General features: G+C 46.1%; 1 protein-coding gene across 2 annotated transcripts in view; it reads right to left on the bottom strand.

Moving 5' to 3' along the window:
* Positions 1-18675, bottom strand: part of TIAM2 (TIAM Rac1 associated GEF 2) — a 104166-nt gene that overhangs the window by 28267 nt on the left and 57224 nt on the right. The window contains exon 14 of one of the 2 annotated variants that reach the window (XM_012759604.3): positions 9244-9347. In XM_012759604.3, coding sequence (XP_012615058.3) covers positions 9244-9347 — 104 coding nt within the window. Of the gene's footprint in view, positions 1-5163; positions 6477-9243; positions 9348-18675 lie in introns of those variants that run through there. The other variant, XM_012759605.3, reaches the window with a different exon arrangement.

Consider the following 18675-nt stretch of genomic DNA (forward strand, 5'->3'; position numbering starts at 1 on the left):
GCGTGCAGACCGGGCGCCGCCCCGCCGTCCATCAGATGGCTGTTTACTTTACCAAAGAGATCTATAAAATCCTGCTGTGGGATCAAACTGTGAATTCTTCTTCCAACATTATCACCTTTTCCGCTAATTACAGAAAATAATACTTTTTAAAATGCCAAAACGCCGGCACATAATGCTGCAATTGCGTCCAGTGATGTCTGAGGATGTCTAACCTCCACCACCAACATAATCTATTCTGGTCTCAACCTAATGATTTGCTTGCCATCTAGGGGTTATTTAACACTCCCCTCTGTCTCTTAGCACATTAAAAAAATAAAATAAAATAAAGCATTAACGGCTAATCTCATCCAAACAAATTAGACTAGAAGATAAAAAGAATTCAAAATACCACTTGACTGAACTGCGCTTTTCATATCCTACGTCCTTGATAACAGATTCTGTAATGTCAGTAATGTTAAGTCAAGACAGAGGCTAGATTTTCCAGATGTTTACTGAAAGTCAAAATTATGAGCCTAGAGTTCATACATTCCTAAAGGGGAAATCCATGCACAACCGTCCTAAGATCGGTGAACACCCTAGAATTGTACCTAATTTTTTTTACATATGTATATGAGCAATTTCCTAGGGTCCCATAGCTTTCTTCAGATTCTCAAATGGGCTCCTCTAAATACGATCCTAAACAAGGTGAGAGAGTAAAAGAGCAGAGGATATGGGAGTAGAAAGTATCTAACTAGCCTGACGTTTGCACACCATTACCTTAAAAACCGCCACACATCTGAGAGGTTTAACTTGAATGAACTGTGTGAAAGCTAATGAATGATCGACGCAGATTTCAATGGGGTTCTTCTAAGATCTGCCTTTCTTTGAGGCCACTCTCCATATTTGTGGGGGCACCAGGTGGACTCCTTTAGATCAGGTATTTAGGCAGAAAGACAGGGAGATGTCAGAGCAGGACAGATGGTCAGACGGACCCCTCGGTTTCACAGAAGCAGAAGTCAGATGACTTATCCAAGGAACGAGAAAGGGATTACCAGTGCAAGACTTGGGGCAGAACCCCGTGTGTTCTTGCTCAGTCCACCCGACTCCAGACGGCCTGCCCATGCAGAGCCTGCCAGAGGTCTTTACATGGAGGTTAGGGTTTGGCCTGACACACTCGAACTCCCTGCTTTCTTCTCCCGCAAAAAAGTATAATTATATTGAGGTCTCCATAACTGCCCATCTCCAACCCGGGAAAAGCCTAGAAAGGAAATACAGACGGAGTAATAGAGCGCTGAGAGGCAGGACATGGGGGCTGGGGGGAGGGGCACGGGAACGCGCAGCTCGACCCCATCTGGACTGCCATCCCTGGGGGCCGGACTGCCATCCCTGGGGGCCGACATGAAGGGGCAGGTGCAGGAGTGCTGGCCGGAGACCCCCGTCCACCACCTGGGCTGCACAGAGCTGGCTGGCTACCCTGCGAACTTCACCTTTTGTTTGCCTTGGCAAGGAAACAAACACATCCCTCTTGAAGTCTCACCCCAGACAGCGTGGGAGCCAAACTGTGGCCATCGCTGTCTCAAAGGGGAGAGAGGGCGAGGAGAAGCCTGCGTCACACAGGCGTGGCAGAGAAAGCCCTGCGTGGAGACCAGCTTGCCCTTGAAGCATCTCTGCTCGGTCAGGGCCAAGTCTTTGTGGGGCCGCAGGCCCAGTCGCGGTGTGCAGCCTCCCAGTCACTCTCCTGTGAGTCACTGTCCCTGCAGCATGAGGAAGGGAGTGTAATTAGCCCTTCAGCCCCAGCTGGCCTGACAGTTCCTGCGGGCCTGCTCCCGCCCACTTCCCGGGCCACATGCAGCCCCCACGGTGCTGCCTCCACGGCTCCCTCCCTCCCTTCTTCTTCATCCTGTGACCCTGGAGATGACTCTCGATAATAACTGTTCTTTTCTTCCAGAAAAACAGGACGAAAAGGGCAAGTCTGGAGAAGAAAGGGAAAGCAGGGCGGAGAAGGCGGGAAGGAACATGCTGGGGGCAGAAGGCGGGAGGAGAGGCTCAGGTCTGAGGACGAAAGGGCAAGGGGAGGAAAGGGAGGCAGTGACACCCCCTGCGCCCTGCCCCCTTCACTGGGAGCCCCGTGACATCGCCCCCACTTTCCAGACGAGGGGACAGAAGAGCCCAAGGGGACGTGTCTGGCCCAGGCCTCCCAGAGCTGACGCCGAGCAACCCGGGCTCCAGACTAGCCCGCCAGGCCCGAGTCTCCCTGCCTTTCTTTCGTGACACCCCACCCCGACACGTGCGTGCAGTCCGTGCTTACTACAGAAAGCCAAGCCTGCGCCGCTGCCTCTGCGCGCGAACTCACAGCCTGCCCCTGCGGCACCCGCCCCAGCCACGGTCTCATTCGACAAGCGTCCCTGGCAAAGGCGCAGACAGCTGGGTGCTCGTCAGGCAACATCCTGCTGCTGGCAATTTCCGTGTCCCTGGCACAGTCCCCCGCTCAGCACGGGCCAACTGGCCCCCTTCCCACCACCTCGCTCGCCTCTGCCCGGGACACACTTGGCCAGGAGGGACCCGCCACGCTGACCAGAAGTGGTGGGCAGGTGGGTCCCCACCAGCAGGGTTCCCTGCCGCTGCCTTCTCGCCAGACGCCACCACGCGGCCCCCTCCTGCAGGACAAGCTCTCCAGCCCCACCCTGCTCTCCGTGCGGCCACCTGCCGAGTGAGTTCTCCTTCGGATTCTCACTGCCACTCCAGACTGTTTTTCTTTCTATCTTTCCTTTTGACACATGGGTGTCCTCTCTAACCCTGCTGAACAGAGCACATAAGTGACCCCTTGGAACAGAGAGCACGGGGCTCCATGTGCTTTATGCTGCAGCAGCGTCTTCTCTGTGCCACACCCACAAAGGGGTGGCATCTGCCTGACACACAGGCCCGGTGACAAAGGAGAGATGGAGAGCAGGGCACTGATACCCTGGAGTTAGGAAAACGGGAAATAAAAAGGAATCTAACAATAAAGAGATCACATGGCCTTTTAGACTCCAAGGATAACTAAGCATGGTCACTTCAAACACGTCCACAAACTTGCCACCAAGTCTGCACCAAAAGGAAGCATGACATTAGAAAGGCAGAATGGTGCACCTGAGAACTGGGTGCAAAACTCCTACCCCTAGCAGTGGTGCCCTTGTTGCCTGCCTTCTAGAAGGACAAAGTCTGCAAGACCTCCTGGACTGGCACAGCCCTCAGGCTTCGCTAAGTATCTCAGCATGCACAGCCTGCTCCAGCTAGAGGTGAAGGCTGATCTCACGCACACCATTTTTATGTAGTCAGTGTGAGTAACCCTTTGGAAAGGCTCCTGCGTTTACAGCACTATGCATAAGAAAAATTAGCTAAAAGGTGGGCAAGGCTTTGTCTGCATGCAGACCACAGAGAGCCAAGAGGACCCAATTCCTAAGGGCCTCGGTTCCTGATTCTTTTTCATCTCATGGGACAGCCCAGGAGAATTTAACCACTGATACTACTTTCAAGACCAAGTAGGCCGCTAAGATCTTTGAGTTATACACCTGTCTTGACTTTAATAACAGATTTATTGGGGTGCTTGCATATTTGCACATGTTTTCCTCCTAACAATGAGTCCCCCAGATCAAGAGGCCACGAGGTGAGCAGAGCGGGAAAGAACTCGAAACCTCGTGCATTTGTGAGGCAAGCCAGGAAAGGGAAACTTAGAGCCTAGCGATCTCTCACATGATCCTTTCCACAACACGGGGTTGGTGAGGGTGACGTTTTTATTTACAGAGGACGACACACAGGCTTAAAGTAAGGTTAGCTAATGTGCCCCAGGTCTCAGAGTGGCAACGCCTGGTGGACCAGGATATAGATTTAGGTTTCCAGCCATCAGGCCAAGAGATCTCTCCAATATGCCACCACTTGCAAGAAAAGGCCACCTAGAATTAAAACTTTAAGATTATTGTCTCACCTCTGGGAAACACCACACCCAAACCATTTTTTAGGGACAAACTGTTTGCTTTGAGGATGCCCTCTCTCTGTTCATTCAAATAGGAATTAGGTCACATAACTGGCATTGAGAAATAAGTATGTTTAGTTTTAACAAAAGGATCATGACTGTATTAATCTACTGAGTAACAGCCATGAAGAAAGATTACTGTTTATAAATTATATTTTATTTCCTAATAAAAACATCTTACAGTCAAAAAGATCTTGCAATGATGCAGGAAAGCATGCATCAAAGAAAGATGAATACACTGAGAATGCTGGAAAGCAAAATCATGTAGTCTAATCCTTTTCTTTTCCTTGAGCTTCTCAGATATGCAAGCTCTTAAAAGCAATTCATGTGAGAAACTCAAAAGGTTAAGCTATGTGAGTGAGCAGGAGTTAAAAATCAAATGCAAGTTTTGTTCACGCTGTGTACTAAAAGCCTAGCCATTAGTGCATGTTCCTTTTTTTCTACCTTGAAAAAATAAACAGGACAAAATATATCTTAAACATGATTAAATTGCAAAGAGCACAACACTTGGTTGCCATGCTGTATCTCCAGATTCCCCATGTGCTCTGTTCTATCAACACAACGCCTACAAACTGCAAAAATAATTACTGCCAAAGCTACACTAGGTGATTACATAAAAGTCTTCTAAAGAGCTAAAAAAAAAAAAAATTATTTAATCAGGAATAACTAAATTAAAAACTCTGCTTACCTTGTAGAAAACAGGTTTCATTTTTGTAGATTTTCTTTTACAGTATTAAGCCCAACACAAGTACATGTTATGACCCAAGGAAATTTTACAAGCATAAAATTAATTGCTCTATTCAAATTACTCCTCTCTCGCTTTTCAAATGCATCTTACAGAGTAAATATTTCCCTAGGCCTTTCTGATGTCTTTATATTTCAGACGGACAAAACTACTTCAGAGATCAATTTCAAGACCTTGGAATGAGAAAGGAAAAGTTGACAAAGCCACAGAATATCTAGCATCCAAAAGAAGTTCTCTTATCCTTAGCTGTAAAGAGTGCTTAAAGATTACTGTCAGAATCAGGCACATCTTCTCATCTGTGTAACAACAGTCTTTAGACAGTTTTAGAATAAAATCAACTTCCAATCAAGAAAAGAAAACCATGCAAGCATGCCTACATTTGGATCAGAATCTACATCCATGAAAACCAAAGCCCTTGTTTACTTACATGCTGTACATAAAAAGGAAAAGTGCACAGAAACCTGCTCCCTCTGGGAGAAAGGATCACATCTACAGTCGGCTGTAGGGAAATGAGTGAGATGTGCGTTCTCTCTCTCTCTCTCTCTGTCTCATCCCCAGGCAATGAAAAAAATCCCAACTGTTCTTCCAAGTCACATTCACAAGGACGTCCTAGCGCCACCAAGCTCTTCCTCCAGAGCAGCACCAATGACTGGGGGAGGCTCGCCCCCTTCCTCTCGGTTCCCACCCATGCTGCGAGCTGCCTGCTCTGGGAAGGCACCGGGTCACGGCAGCGTGCAGACGGCAGAACCACACAGGGCCAGGCGCGCAGAGCCAGCTCAGGGAGCAGGAAACGGACCGCCTAACGCACCTTGAGCTCCCAGAACAAACCGAAAACTTCAACCCCCTCACCCAAGGGGAAACTGTATATTCCTTCCGAACTCCCAACTATGACAATAGCACATGCTAATTGCTAACAATACTGAGGGAAAAAATCCCCCACATAGGAGAGGCTGACAGGGTCACACAAAGAGCTATGACAGTAATAGGCACCCTTACGGAGAAGAAAGCAATCAATTATGAGCCATTTGCCGAAATTGCAGGGCTGTCAAAAGCCCTTGTTACAGCTGCGCTTCATCAAGCCAGGCTTCACTTGATTTTCAAGGGAAATTATTCTTTATTCTCAAGTCTAGAATACTTGTTAGTAAAATATCCCAAACAGCCCAGGTTCAACCAGGGTCTGATCTGAAAAGAAGTTAATGACCCCCGAGAAGACCAGTTGGGCCAGAGCAGGGGGCCAGGAAAAAAGAGGCAGGTGCAGTAGGTGTGGAGCAGCACCTTCTGTGGACATCATGCGGATATCACATGGATGAGGGGGTGCAGGGGGTCCCAAAAATCCACTCCCAGCATGTGCTTGGCACTTATCAGACAACTCCCAAATCACCAGTTTAAAAACAGAGGAGGACTGCTTTCACATAAAACCTGATGTTTCTAGGAGATTTAAATAAAACACTAACCCAACAGGAAAAAATTTAAATCCTCAACTTCGAAACTTTTTCTTTTCACTAATGTCCATCACAATTATTATTTTTGGTGGTCACCAAAGAAACAAAGAACACATGAACTGAGTGACTGCTAGGCATTGCCCTAGGATCTTTTTAAAATGTACTGAAATCCATTATTACATGTAGATATTTTCATATCTGAAGAAAGGTAAGGTGATCACTACTTTGGCAATGTTCCCTTTGAAAATGTTCTGTTTAGTTATGAGAGCTACTGTCATATAAGAGTTGGAAATGGCCTTAACATGCTGTTTGCATATGTATTTTACTGAATCTTAAATTTGGAAAAAATATATATATAATTTCCTTCTTAAGTACTTTAATGCATGAAGCAAGCAGATGATAGCACAGGGGAAACCACTACCCCTAATTGCATTAAGTGATTTTGGCCAGCGCCCCCAGCACGCTCAGCTTAGACAGCCTCGCTTCATGAGTGTCTCCGGAGAATTTGCTTTTATAAACAGTTTAAGGCAAAGCAATCAAAACACATCTATGTGATGCTCTAGGATGATCTAGTGATTTGTTTAAAAAAACTGATGAATATTAGCTCTGATACTGGGTTCCCAAAAGTAAACCCACCGGAGGTAGAACAGGGTTGTAAGACGGAAAATGCCATGGATTTCAGGCCAGTGAAAAGAAAACTGCACCCTGGGGTTGTAACCAGCCCGGCTGAGCACCTGCTTTGTCTGAGAAGTCGGGAGGAAGGGGAAGATTCTGGAGGAGCTGGGTGGGTGTGGGAGGGGAGCTCAGCGAGTGAGCACGGGAAGGGGAGAAGAGCGGGAAGTAGAGGCATCTGCAGCCTCTGGAACCCTCTGGGATCCGCTCTGAGGCCGGCAGGCTCTCCCCTGATCCCCTCGCAGGGCGCGTCCCCAGTCCCCAAAGGTGAGCCCCGTGGGTGCTCACAACGGGACTTGCTCAACTGGGGCACCACCCCGTTTTGTCACTTTTATTCAAATGCCTGCTATTGCTTATATTTCCTCCATCCTTATTTTGTATTTATGACAAAAGCAAGAAACATAAAACAGTCGTGATTTTAAAATCAGTTAAAACTAGACCGGATAGGCCAGGCGTGGTGGCTCACACCTATAATCCTTGCACTCTGGGAGGCCGAGGTGGGAGGATGGCTCAACGTCAGGAGTTCGAGACTAGCCTGAGGAAGAGCGAGACCCCGTCTCTACTAAAAATAGAAAGAAATTAGCTGGACAACTAAAAAAAAATATATACATATATACACACACACACACACACACACATATACATATACATATATATATAAAAATAAAGTTAGCCAGGCATGGTGGCACAAGCCTATAGTCCCAGTTACTCGGGAGGCTGAGGCAGAAGGATCACTTGAGCCCAGGAGTTTGAGGTTGCTGTGAGCTATGCTAACATGGCACTCTATGGTAGGCAACAGAGCCAGACTCTGTCTCAAAAAAAAAAACAGACAAAAAAACTAGACTGGTTATTAAAACAGATCTTGCCAATCAGACCATTTCTGAAAGGACAACTGACAAGGACCAGTTAAAACACAGGAAAGGAAAGGAATGGAATGTAACAAGGGCCGCAGAGGATGTGGAGAGACTGGAACCCTCTACTTCGTTGCTGGGGATGTGAAATGGTGCAGCACAGTGGAAAACGGGTAGGCAGTTCCTCAAAAAGCTGAACAGAGAGTTGCCACTTGACCTAGCAATTCTACTCCTAGGTCTACACCTCAGAGAACTGAAAACAAGGATTGCAGCAGACACTTGTACGCCAGTGTTCACTGCAGTGTTACTCACAGGAGCCAAAAGGGGACAACGACCCAAGTGTCCACCAACAGGTGCATGAACAAACACAATGTGGTGTATCCACACAATGGAACGTTATTCAGCCATAGAAAGGAACGAAAGTCTGACACATGCTACAGTGTGGAAGACGTTATGCTAAGTGAGCCAGAAACACAAGCTCAAATACTGTATGATTTCACTTATCTATGAGGCACTTAGGGTTGGCAAGTAAGACAGAATGTAGAAAAGAGGTTACCAGGGGGTTCGGAGAGGGGAAAATGGAGAGTTATTGTTCAAGGGGGACAGAGTCTCTGGAAAGACGAGAAAGTTCTGAAGATGGACAGTGATGATGGCAGCAAGACAACGTGAATGTACTCAATGCCACTGAAGTGTACACTTGACAATGGTAAAAATGGCAAATTTTATATCATATATATATTACCACACAAATGACAACATTCCAAAAATAATTTACCTTCAGCCAAACAAAAAAAAAAAAAGGAGGAAAGGAATAGAATAGTAATTAACACCAGAGCTTAGGTTTTATTTGTCTAAGCCAGGGGTCCTCAAACTTTTTAAACAGGGGGCCAGTTTACTGTCCCTCAGACCGTTGGAGAGTGCACACTGTGGGCCTGGGAAGAGTCGGCTGCTAAGCAGGACAAGCAGTGGCAGCAAAAACACCCAGAGGGCCAGATAAATGTGCAAGGCGGCCCGCATGTGGCCCGAGGGCCGTAGTTCGAGGACACCTGGTCTAAGCAAAACCATCCTAGCGTGTGCATGGCAAAGTTGGCATTGCTCTTTGAAAACACACTGGAAGTTTCGAGGAGTCATGGCTAAAGTCGATGGTTCCCATTAGTACTTCCCTCCAAAAAAATAAATTAAAAAGAAAATTATTTAAGGGAAAAAAATTGTTTGTATCAACTACTGGGACTAGAGATAGGACAACTCTATCTTCCTTTTCCTCGCAGGTAAAGGTGGGAATTAAGACTTGCCTGCCTGGTTCTCAGTTTGCAATTTGGGCCAGCATCTTTTATTATTATCATTATTATTTAAGCATATTATGGGGGTACAAATGCTTAGGTTACGTATATTGCCCTTGCCCCCACCCCTGAGTCAGAGCTTCAAGCGTGTCCAACCCCAGACAGTGCGCATCACACTCATATACGTATATACCCATCCCTTCCCTTCCATCTGCCCAACGCCTGATAAATGTTATTCCTGTATGTTGGGCCAACATCTTACCCTGAACGTCTGCTCCATTTTCTCCCTGCGGGAAACCTGATCCAGGGTCCCATCTGTCTGACTCCTTTTCAGACCTGTTGTGATGTCAGGGACATTGCTGAAATCTGCATGAAGAAATGACAAAAACGCACGTGAGTTTGGCCATTTGCAGGGAGTAGTAATGACGGGCGCAAAGGCTCAGACAGGGAAAGAGGAAAGAAGAGAGCAAAACCACCCAGAAGGCAGAACACAGCAGTTCTTGGTGACACTGAAGTTACAACAGCCACAGAGCTGGTCTCCTGCAGCAGATCAGGGCTCTAGCTAATGGAAGAAACAACATCTTCTGCCTGTTTTGGTCAAAGGAGACCAATCAAAATAATGACTTAAATGCCTGTCACTCTTCCTGTTGCTATGCAAATGATACTCCACTAAGCTCTGATCTTAAGTAATTTATTAGACCAAGAATCAAACAGCAGCAACCTTTGGTGGTATTTCCCCATTTTTGGCCAAGCAAGGACAAAATGACCACAGAGATATCTTAGAAACCAATGATGTAATATCATACAAATCATAATCCACAACTTGCTCATTTGCAGGCATGGTTTGTTTTCCTGACATCAACCACAATTTCATCCTAATTTGAAAGCCCCAAGAGGCGCAGCAAACACTTGTTAACTTCCAGGGTAAAGGTTAAGAAATAACACCAAAAGTGAGTAGAGCACATGGTTTTCCAGCCTACAAGTACACAAATACCTCACCCTCGACAGTCTTCTTCAACAGAGATGGGAAGACCAGCCTCTATCGAAACATAACATAGATTTTCATTCTAATTCATGCATTTGATAGAATGTCCCCTCGACTAGGTGAAACCAGATGGTTTCTGGTCCCTGTAGCTACAACAAGAAATCAAGCTGAGTGGATCCAGGCCCAAAAGGCATGGGTAAGCTTGCTGACAAAGTGTGCAGCGTGATGGGGGGAGGGACGACGGTCTCCAGAAGACCTTTAGGAGGCTAACAACTGATGGAAGCAATGCTCGCAGCTGACTCAACACTGGTATCACCAGGCAATCACTCTGAAGGCAAGAGGAGGCCCACACAAAACATCTTAATGGTCTACAGAAATCCTCAACTCCAATTTCTTCTTCCTGTTATATCTTGCAACACCTTCATCTCACCCAGAAAAGGACCAGATATACAATCCACGTGACACTTCAGTGCTGTTGGCTGTAGAGTCAAGTTTGCCTGGAGAAGGCAGTGCTGATCACAAAAGCATGAGCTGTCCCCGGGGAAATCTCGGGCAGCAATGACAAGCAAGGACACTTGGGCCTGCCTGCCTCCCCTCCTCCCCGATGCCACACCACGGAGGCAGTCCCCTCGCCAGCAGGCTGACTCCAAGGGAAGTAAGATGAGACCCTCAACAAAAAGAGCTCCACCCCTGTCCCTCCACTGCTGCCTCTTTATCTGATGTGTGCACCTTTGTTTAAGGGAGACCAACCTAAGTAAGTCGCAGAAGAAACCCAGCCCTCACTCCCACTGCATCGGCGTAAGGGCACCTCTCCATCCAGCCCTTCAACAAGCGTGTTTTGGGCACGAGCCCTTTCCCAGGTGCCGCTCGGGGCTGGGAGGCAAAGTGAGCAGGTGGCCACAAGGTCCGCTGCTGGCCTGGAGAGGCGGGGGCAGGGGATGCAGAGAGAGGAGCACAGCAGAGTGTCACAGACGATAGCAGAAAAGTCCACCAGGCTGCAGGTCCAAGGCGTGAGCACCCAGACCAACGCAGAACGGAGTAATGGCAAAAAGTAGGTGACGGCGGAGAGCTGTCACCCATCCAATGTACGAAGACACAGAAGGGAGAGGCAGCAAGGGAAATGCCTGGCTTTGTGTTCAGTGACTGGGTGGGTGGGGACACAGGACGGGGCTGGGGGATAACCAACTTGGCTTCAGCAACGCTGAGCTTGAGATCACTGTGGGCCACCCAGTGGGAGATGCTCAGCGGCCAGGCAGTCCCAGGGCCAAAGCCCAGAAAGAGATCTGGATTTGGGAGCCATGAGAATGTACCTTTCACAGCAGTGAAGCCAATGGGATAAACGGTGCCCAGCGGAGAGAACACGACGTTTGACATGAAGAGGACCAAGGAGAGAACCATGAGAAGTTCCGGTGCATAAGGGGCGCAGGAGAGGGAGGCCCTCAGGGAGCTGCCTTTGTTTTTACAGAGAATCAAAAGTCAGAGAAACAGAAGGAAATCAAAACACAGCAATGTCACGGAAGCCATACAGTGTGAAAGCACATTACCTAGGTAACAGAATCCAATTTGCATTATGCTGCCTTTACTTTCTTGTAAATAAGGAGCTTTGGTATTTCCAAAGAGTTACATCAAGTACAGGAAATACGGCGCCATCCACGCGAGCACTCGGTCACGATGAAGATGCCGCAGCACCTGCCGTGCCTCGGGTCCACACCGGGTACCGGGGTGCAAAGACGAACAAGACCCCGGGTCCCACTAGGAACTCAGACACAGCCAGGGCACAAGGAGCTCTGGAGCCTGAGGCGCCAGATGGATGCTGGTGAAAATAGCTTGGCTGATGTCACCAGCGGGTGCCAAGTGAGTTCTGAGTCATCTGAGTCAATATATTCCCCAAACTTTGGAGCTTAAACACTGCAAACTCCCTGAACCTCTGTTTGCCTCTCACAAAAGAGGCAAAAAGGTGCTCACCCACTTACTGGGAAAGGCAGGCTCTTGCTTCAGGTATGCGAGAGAAAAAGGGCGACACTGCTGGCCCAGGAACAGAAGACTGACACGCTTCCCGTCAGAACGCTGCCCGCCCCAGGATCCGTGAGGCTCCCAACCGCGTTCAACGACCCTTCACTTCGGGAGCCTTTGGGTGCCGCTGGCTCCTCTCTTAGGCATGAGCCTGGACAGGGTGGCCAATGGGGACCAAGGCTGTTGAGGCTGGCCCTGGGGACCCGAGAGGAGAAGGCAGCTCTGGACAGTTCCTGAGATCTGGTGAGACAGGAAATACCAGGGCTGTTCCACCCCCTCAGCTGCAGAGGCAGAATGGTATCTGGGCCTGCACAGAGTCCCCGGGGTGACCGGCCACGCACCAGCACACCCTGGAGATGACATGGCACGGAGCGGGGGGCCCATGGGGGAGCCGAGCTGGACGGTGTCCACAGCTACCGACCCCTGACTTTGGGAGTCTCAGATTTCACCAGGACCTGCATCCCCGTAAAGGGAGGGTGCCCTTAAGTGTTCTTCCTAGAGGAGACATGGCCTAAAAGTTCATTCGGGAAGAATAGAAGACTGACTAAAAAAAGAATGTAGGCTGGTAAGATCCGAACGCTTATTTACAAAGCTGCTTTAAACAGGCATCCTGTCCGGGGTGCCAAGTGCCTATACACAGCCCCCCTCATACGCCGCCCACGTCCTGAGCACCAGCTGCCGAAGCGAGTAAATATATCCTGCTCCCTCCCAGGCGAAAAACTGGCTTCCCACCTGGGGGAGCCTCCTTGCCGTGGTGAACGCACCGTGCGGGTTTCGGGGGGCCCTTCACCCCTACCAGACAGCAACACGCACGCGCTCCCCGCCCCCCAGCAAGGCATCCTGCAGAGGTCCAGACACGCTCCAGAAGAGTCTCTGGCCAACATGACTGTAGATGACGAAAAATAACCAATATATTCAAGTCGAGAGACCTGTTTGTATCTAGTAAACATGCCCTTTCATCTTTCTCATCGTCTTCCTTGGGGAAACTAACATTTGTGAAGTCTAGCAATTTGAAAAATCTCACACTTAACGTGGCCAACAAGAGCTTCCATGAGTGGTCGAATGGGCAGAGCTGCAGTGTCCCAAGTCACAGTCCAGGCTCCTCCATTTGGACCTACTCATTGCATTTATTGACTCCCTCATTCAGACGGGTGCCGGACACTGTGTACCGACTGAGTGCAAAGGTGACACACAGCTGCTGCAAGAAAAACAGACCCAGCCACCTCTCTCCTTTATTCAACAAATATTTTTTGCAGAAGGAGGACACACCAGGCAGGCTAGCGTGGAAAAATGCCTGCCTCCCTACCCCTCCATGTGGCCTACAGTTCCTTACAGACAACTGGGGGACGCAGGAGGCTTTAGGTATGAGACACCTAGTAATTCTGTTTCTTCATGAACTGTGTGTCAGCACATGCCCCATCAGCACCACTGCCAGCCAGGCGGCTGGCAACCCCAAATCCTTTGCAATCAAAGGGCAAAACCTGTGTTAAAGTCACATCCTGGGTACCAACTTAAAAATGGAAACATCAAGAAATGTTAAGGTTGTCTCACCCACACAGCTCGTAATCTGAATGCAAAATTTACACAGTTACATCACTTTCAAATCCAACCTAGCACAGTTAATATGCAAAAGTGTGGGTTCTGCCGTTTATAATCTCCTGCTGCCCAAGAGGCACCAGTTTCTGCAGGTGCTCAATCTGCTGTGCACAAGGGGAGGGGACTCTTTGGAAATGGGTGGCGTTGGGAAGCCTGGGAGAAGGCTCAGCACACATGGTGATGCCCCTTGCTGGCCTCGCACCTGCTGCTAATCCTAAGGAAGAATGACTCCTCTCAGCAGGTGGCTATAATGTCTGGTCCATCTAGCTGATGCCATCCCATAGTCCTCAGCCCTGCTGGCCGCCACCTCCTTACTCAATCAGGTAGCAAGAAAACAGGCAGCTAAGTTCTTTCCAGGCCCTAGACACCCACCCAGGTGGCTGCCAGCAGACCCTGGAGATACAGGCAGCTTCTGGGTGTGAGGAGGGGTGGGGAGAGTGGTTCTGCCTTTACAGCAGCCAGGACCAGGCCTGAGGACAGACAACTGGTTTCTAGAAAAAGTGATGTGAGAACCATTCTACTCAAAAAGCCTGAGAATACATCCCGAATTCTCAGAAACAGCAATTATAGAGAAATTGAATTGGAAAAAAAAAAAAAAAAAACCAAAATGGTATCAATCCCTATGGCCAAAAGCAAGAACTGTAAAATGACAGGAGAATATTTGTTTTCCCCTCGTAGATACAATAAGACTTTTGCTGAGAAATTAACAGTGGTAGTTGCTGCGATTTGAATGTGTCCCACGGAACTCATGTGTTGGAAACTTAGTCCTCGATGCAAAGTGCTGGGAGGTAGTGTCTGATAGGAAGTGATTAGGTGACAAAGACTCCACCCTAAAGGATAGATCAATGCCATTGTAAATAGGGTTCTCAGGAGTGGGTTCTCACTCTCTTCCGCTCTTTGCCCTCCCACCTTCCGCCGTGTGAAGACGCAGCCTTCAAGGTGCCACCTTGGAACCAGAATCTCCAAACCTGCCGGCGTCTTGATGTTGGACTTCCCGGCCTCCAGAGCCGTGAGCCAGTGCATCTGTCTACCCAGTCTGTGGTACCTGCTGCAGCAGCACAAATGAACAGAGACAGCAGCCACAGCATCAGAAAAAGCTCTGCTTCAAGTCATGGACTAAGGATTCATTTGGAATAGACTAAAAGGATACAGCATAAGAATGGAAATTACTTTAAAATTATGTTTTTCATGCTTCAAAGCATATAGTATAGCACACCAATTCTAAATACTATCAGATCCAAACTCCGTTTTCTGATCAAGTATACTTTTACTATCCTGAAAATTAAAAATCATACTTAATATTAATCTACCTTCACACATAATTTCATAAAAAGCAGTGTACTGACCTAACAGTAAAACAAAAATAAAAATAAATGGAAAGTAATCTGTAATTAAAAAATATACACAGGTCAGGTGCGGTGGCTCACGCCTGTAATCCTAATACTCTGGGAGGCCGAGGCGGGCAGATTGCTCAAGGTCAGGAGTTCAAAACCAGCCTGAGCAAGAGCAAGACCCCGTCTCTACTATAAATAGAAAGAAATTAATTGGTCAACTAATATATATAGAAAAAATTAGCCGGGCATGGTGGCGCATGCCTGTAGTCCCAGCTACTCAGGAGGCTGAGGCAGAAGGATTGCTTGAGCCCAAGAGACTGAGGTTGCTGTGAGCTAGGCTGATGCCACGGCACTCACTCTAGCCTGGGCAACACCGTGAGACTCTGTCTCAAAAAAAAAAATATATATATATATATGTGTGTGTGTGTGTTTATGGCACGCTCAACCACTCTAGAAGCTGTGAGGAAGCTGTCACCACTGGCTCTACAGAGAATCACAGCAACTTGTCACAAGCTTCATCAAGACCGATGCCTGTATCTTGGTGGTGTTGCCATCAGTGACAGGATTTTCCAAAAAGGCAAAAACTCCTGGAAAAGTTCTGAATAAAACAAAGGACATACTTCCCATGATGTATTGGGTTGTTGCATTCCTAGAAATTCAGAGTACCCTATAGTTGTGAGGAAAAAAGTGATTTGTGTTTATTTGTAAAATAGAGCTAGTTCTCAGCTCCAATAATTATACACATCTTTTTCACCCCCATTAAGATCTGGTAGACAATCTTCGGTGTGTGGGATTAACATGAGCACTGCAGGACATCCAACACCCATGTCCCCAACCACCCAATGCCACTGTCCCCCAGATCATTATGATATAACCAAGAACAAAGGCACAAATTTCCAAAGTGTCAGTCGGGGGGCAGGTCTACCTCCTCTGCCTCCCCATGGCCAGGACCCTCCCCTCTTTACCTCTGCGAGAGTCAAGTGGCATCAAAGGAAGCAAAATGCACCAAAAGCTCCCGGCCCAGAGCAGGGCCCAATGACTACTAGGCTTTCTCACTTTCCAAAGAAAAATATGCTCAGTAGAACAATTAAAAATACAGCAGCCAGATGAGTGATGAAGTATATTTAATTGGGACTCTCGTCTCGAGCTCAACAGTGTTTTAGTTGATTAAATCATTAATCCTTAGAAACCTCCTCTGACACAAAAACCATAGATGGATAATCTTCAATAAAAAAATCTAAAAAATAATATCAAAGAAGTTACAAGTACAAAATAAATGGTTTAATTAAATTTTCAACTACATAATCCACTGTGGCAGTAGAGTTACACATCTTTGACAAGACTTAGATTCTACCATCTATCAACTCACATCCAGATAACACAACATAGTTTGTGTGAATTAGGCTCTTAATCTATTCAATTTATTCAATTTCTCAGAATTTCCAATGCACAATTCCATAAATGAACAGTTTTTATAGAATCAAAGATTTTTAGATCAGAAAAGAAATTTAGAAATTATTCCATTCAATTCCTTTATCTTATGTGTCTTTTGTTAGTTTTTTTTTTAAGTACAAATGCAGTTTTAAGAAAAGATAAAGATTTTGATAAATCAAAGCTGACAGTTGAGGAACAACAAAATTATATAAATAAAAATTTTAAGATTTTTTTCACAGTTCTGCAAAAGTTTCACCCACTATTATAAAACTCTGTATTAATGCTCACAAGATACAGTTATGGTACAAAAAACACATTGAACTGAGTTCATTTGCAAGGTAAAGCTTATAATCTCTTCTTTTCAATTTAAAACTTTGTATAGCAATGCATTATTTTTAACTGGCTCAGATTTTCCTAAATTTTACTCATGCTTTTACTTAAAAACGCAGTGGTTTGTGACACCTTTCACTAATGACATTTACTGTGCTCTGTCATCCAGGCAAGTATACTCATCATCAGTGAAACAGGATGAAAATAAAAGCATTGAAAAATGAAATAATAGACTATTTTGTGAAACAAAAAAAATAACTCTGAGCTGACCACATTCAAAAGTTATTTAAGTCCTCAACTGCACCATTAACAAAAGGATCACCATTTACTATTACATACTTCTAATACAGATAAAAATCAGTCTACTTTTCTGACCATATCTGGGACTCTCCATTTTTTATTGTTAGCATTCTGTGTCACAAAAATTCAAAAAAGCAGTCTGAATGTCATTGTTAAGATTGCAGAGAAATAAATTCTATCATAGCATAAATACTGTGCCAGAAAAATATAAATTTCATAAACCTTCCAAGTCCACTTAGCCTGCGGTCACATTCCAATTGGTGATGTTGTTGACAATGCAGGCTACCACAGGTAATAAACAGAGAGCAGTAAAAGATGGCAGGAAACGTTTCTTAATAGCAGGCTGCCATGATTCAATTCCACTGCCTTGTGATAAATATCCTCAGAGTCTGAAAGAATACTAAGAGGAACAGGAATATGGCAGATGTCATCAGGGTGAAAATGTGCTGCTGGCTACCTCCCGCTGACTACAACATAAAGGCCTTCTTAGAATGATGGGGGAAAAGTATTTAGATCTACCTATGTATCCTCATCCTCTAGGTAGGCTCCGGCTGTGATCAAGGCAGCATGCTGAGCCCTGAGGAAGACAGCACGGGTGTCTTCTCTCATGGTGCCTTCTTGGAGCCCCAGTGAAAGATACACAGTCAGTGATAAGACAGATCTTCAACCAAGGTTATGGTACTACCAGAAACTGACACCACCATAGCTGGGAGGACACCCAATTGCCACCCTGAATTGCATTCAGAGGCATGTAAAAGACAATGCTGTACTTTAAACACTTAAACAATTTTAATAAGGTAGAATTTAAGCTTAAAACCCTTCAGGACTACTTAGTCAGAGTCCTGTTCCTTAAAGACCCAGAGAAGAAACTTAAAATACACACACGATTCTATCAGGGAGCACTGCTATGGAAAACAGAAAACCTGAGTAACAACTCTTTTCAATAAGTGTCATGGTTCTACTGCATTCAATGAAGGCAAAACTGAGTATTATTCAGCCATGAAGAGGAATGAAATGCTGACTCGTGCTACAATGTGGATGAACCTAGAAAATAATGTGCTAAGGGAGAGAAGCCAGACACATAAGCTACATGTTATATAATTCCATTTATATGAAATGTCCAAAATAAGCTAGTCCATGGGAACAGAAAGTAGATTAGTGGCCGTCAGGAGCTGTGGGGGAGGGAAAAATGAGGAGTGACTTGTGATACGGTCTCGGGGTTTCTTTACTGAGGTGATAAAAATGTTGTGGAATTAGACAGTGGTGATGATTGCACAAGTTCATGAATATACTAAAAATCACTGAATTGTGCACTTTCAAAGGTGAATTATATGGCATGAGAACTCTATTCAACTTTTTAAAAAGAAGAATGTCAGGAACCATGACATGCTGTCTTAGTTAGTACAGCCTTGTAGTATAGCTTGAAGTCTAGTAAACTGATGCCTCCCAATTTGTTCTTTTTGCGTAAGATTGCTTTTGCTATGCAGGGTCTTCTCTGGGTCCATAAAAAGTACAGAATTATTTTTTTAGATCTGTGAAAAATGATGTTAGTATTTTAATAGGGATTGCACTGAATCTGTAGATCATTTTAGGTAGTATAGACATTTTAATAATGCTGATTCTGCCAACCCATGTGCATAGTATGGTTTTCGACCTGTTTATATCCTCTGCCATTTCTTTCCTCAGTGTTTTGTAATTCTCC

The sequence above is a fragment of the Microcebus murinus genome, chromosome 5 (assembly GCF_040939455.1).
Source record: "Microcebus murinus isolate Inina chromosome 5, M.murinus_Inina_mat1.0, whole genome shotgun sequence".
Classification (NCBI taxonomy): Eukaryota; Metazoa; Chordata; class Mammalia; order Primates; family Cheirogaleidae; genus Microcebus; species Microcebus murinus.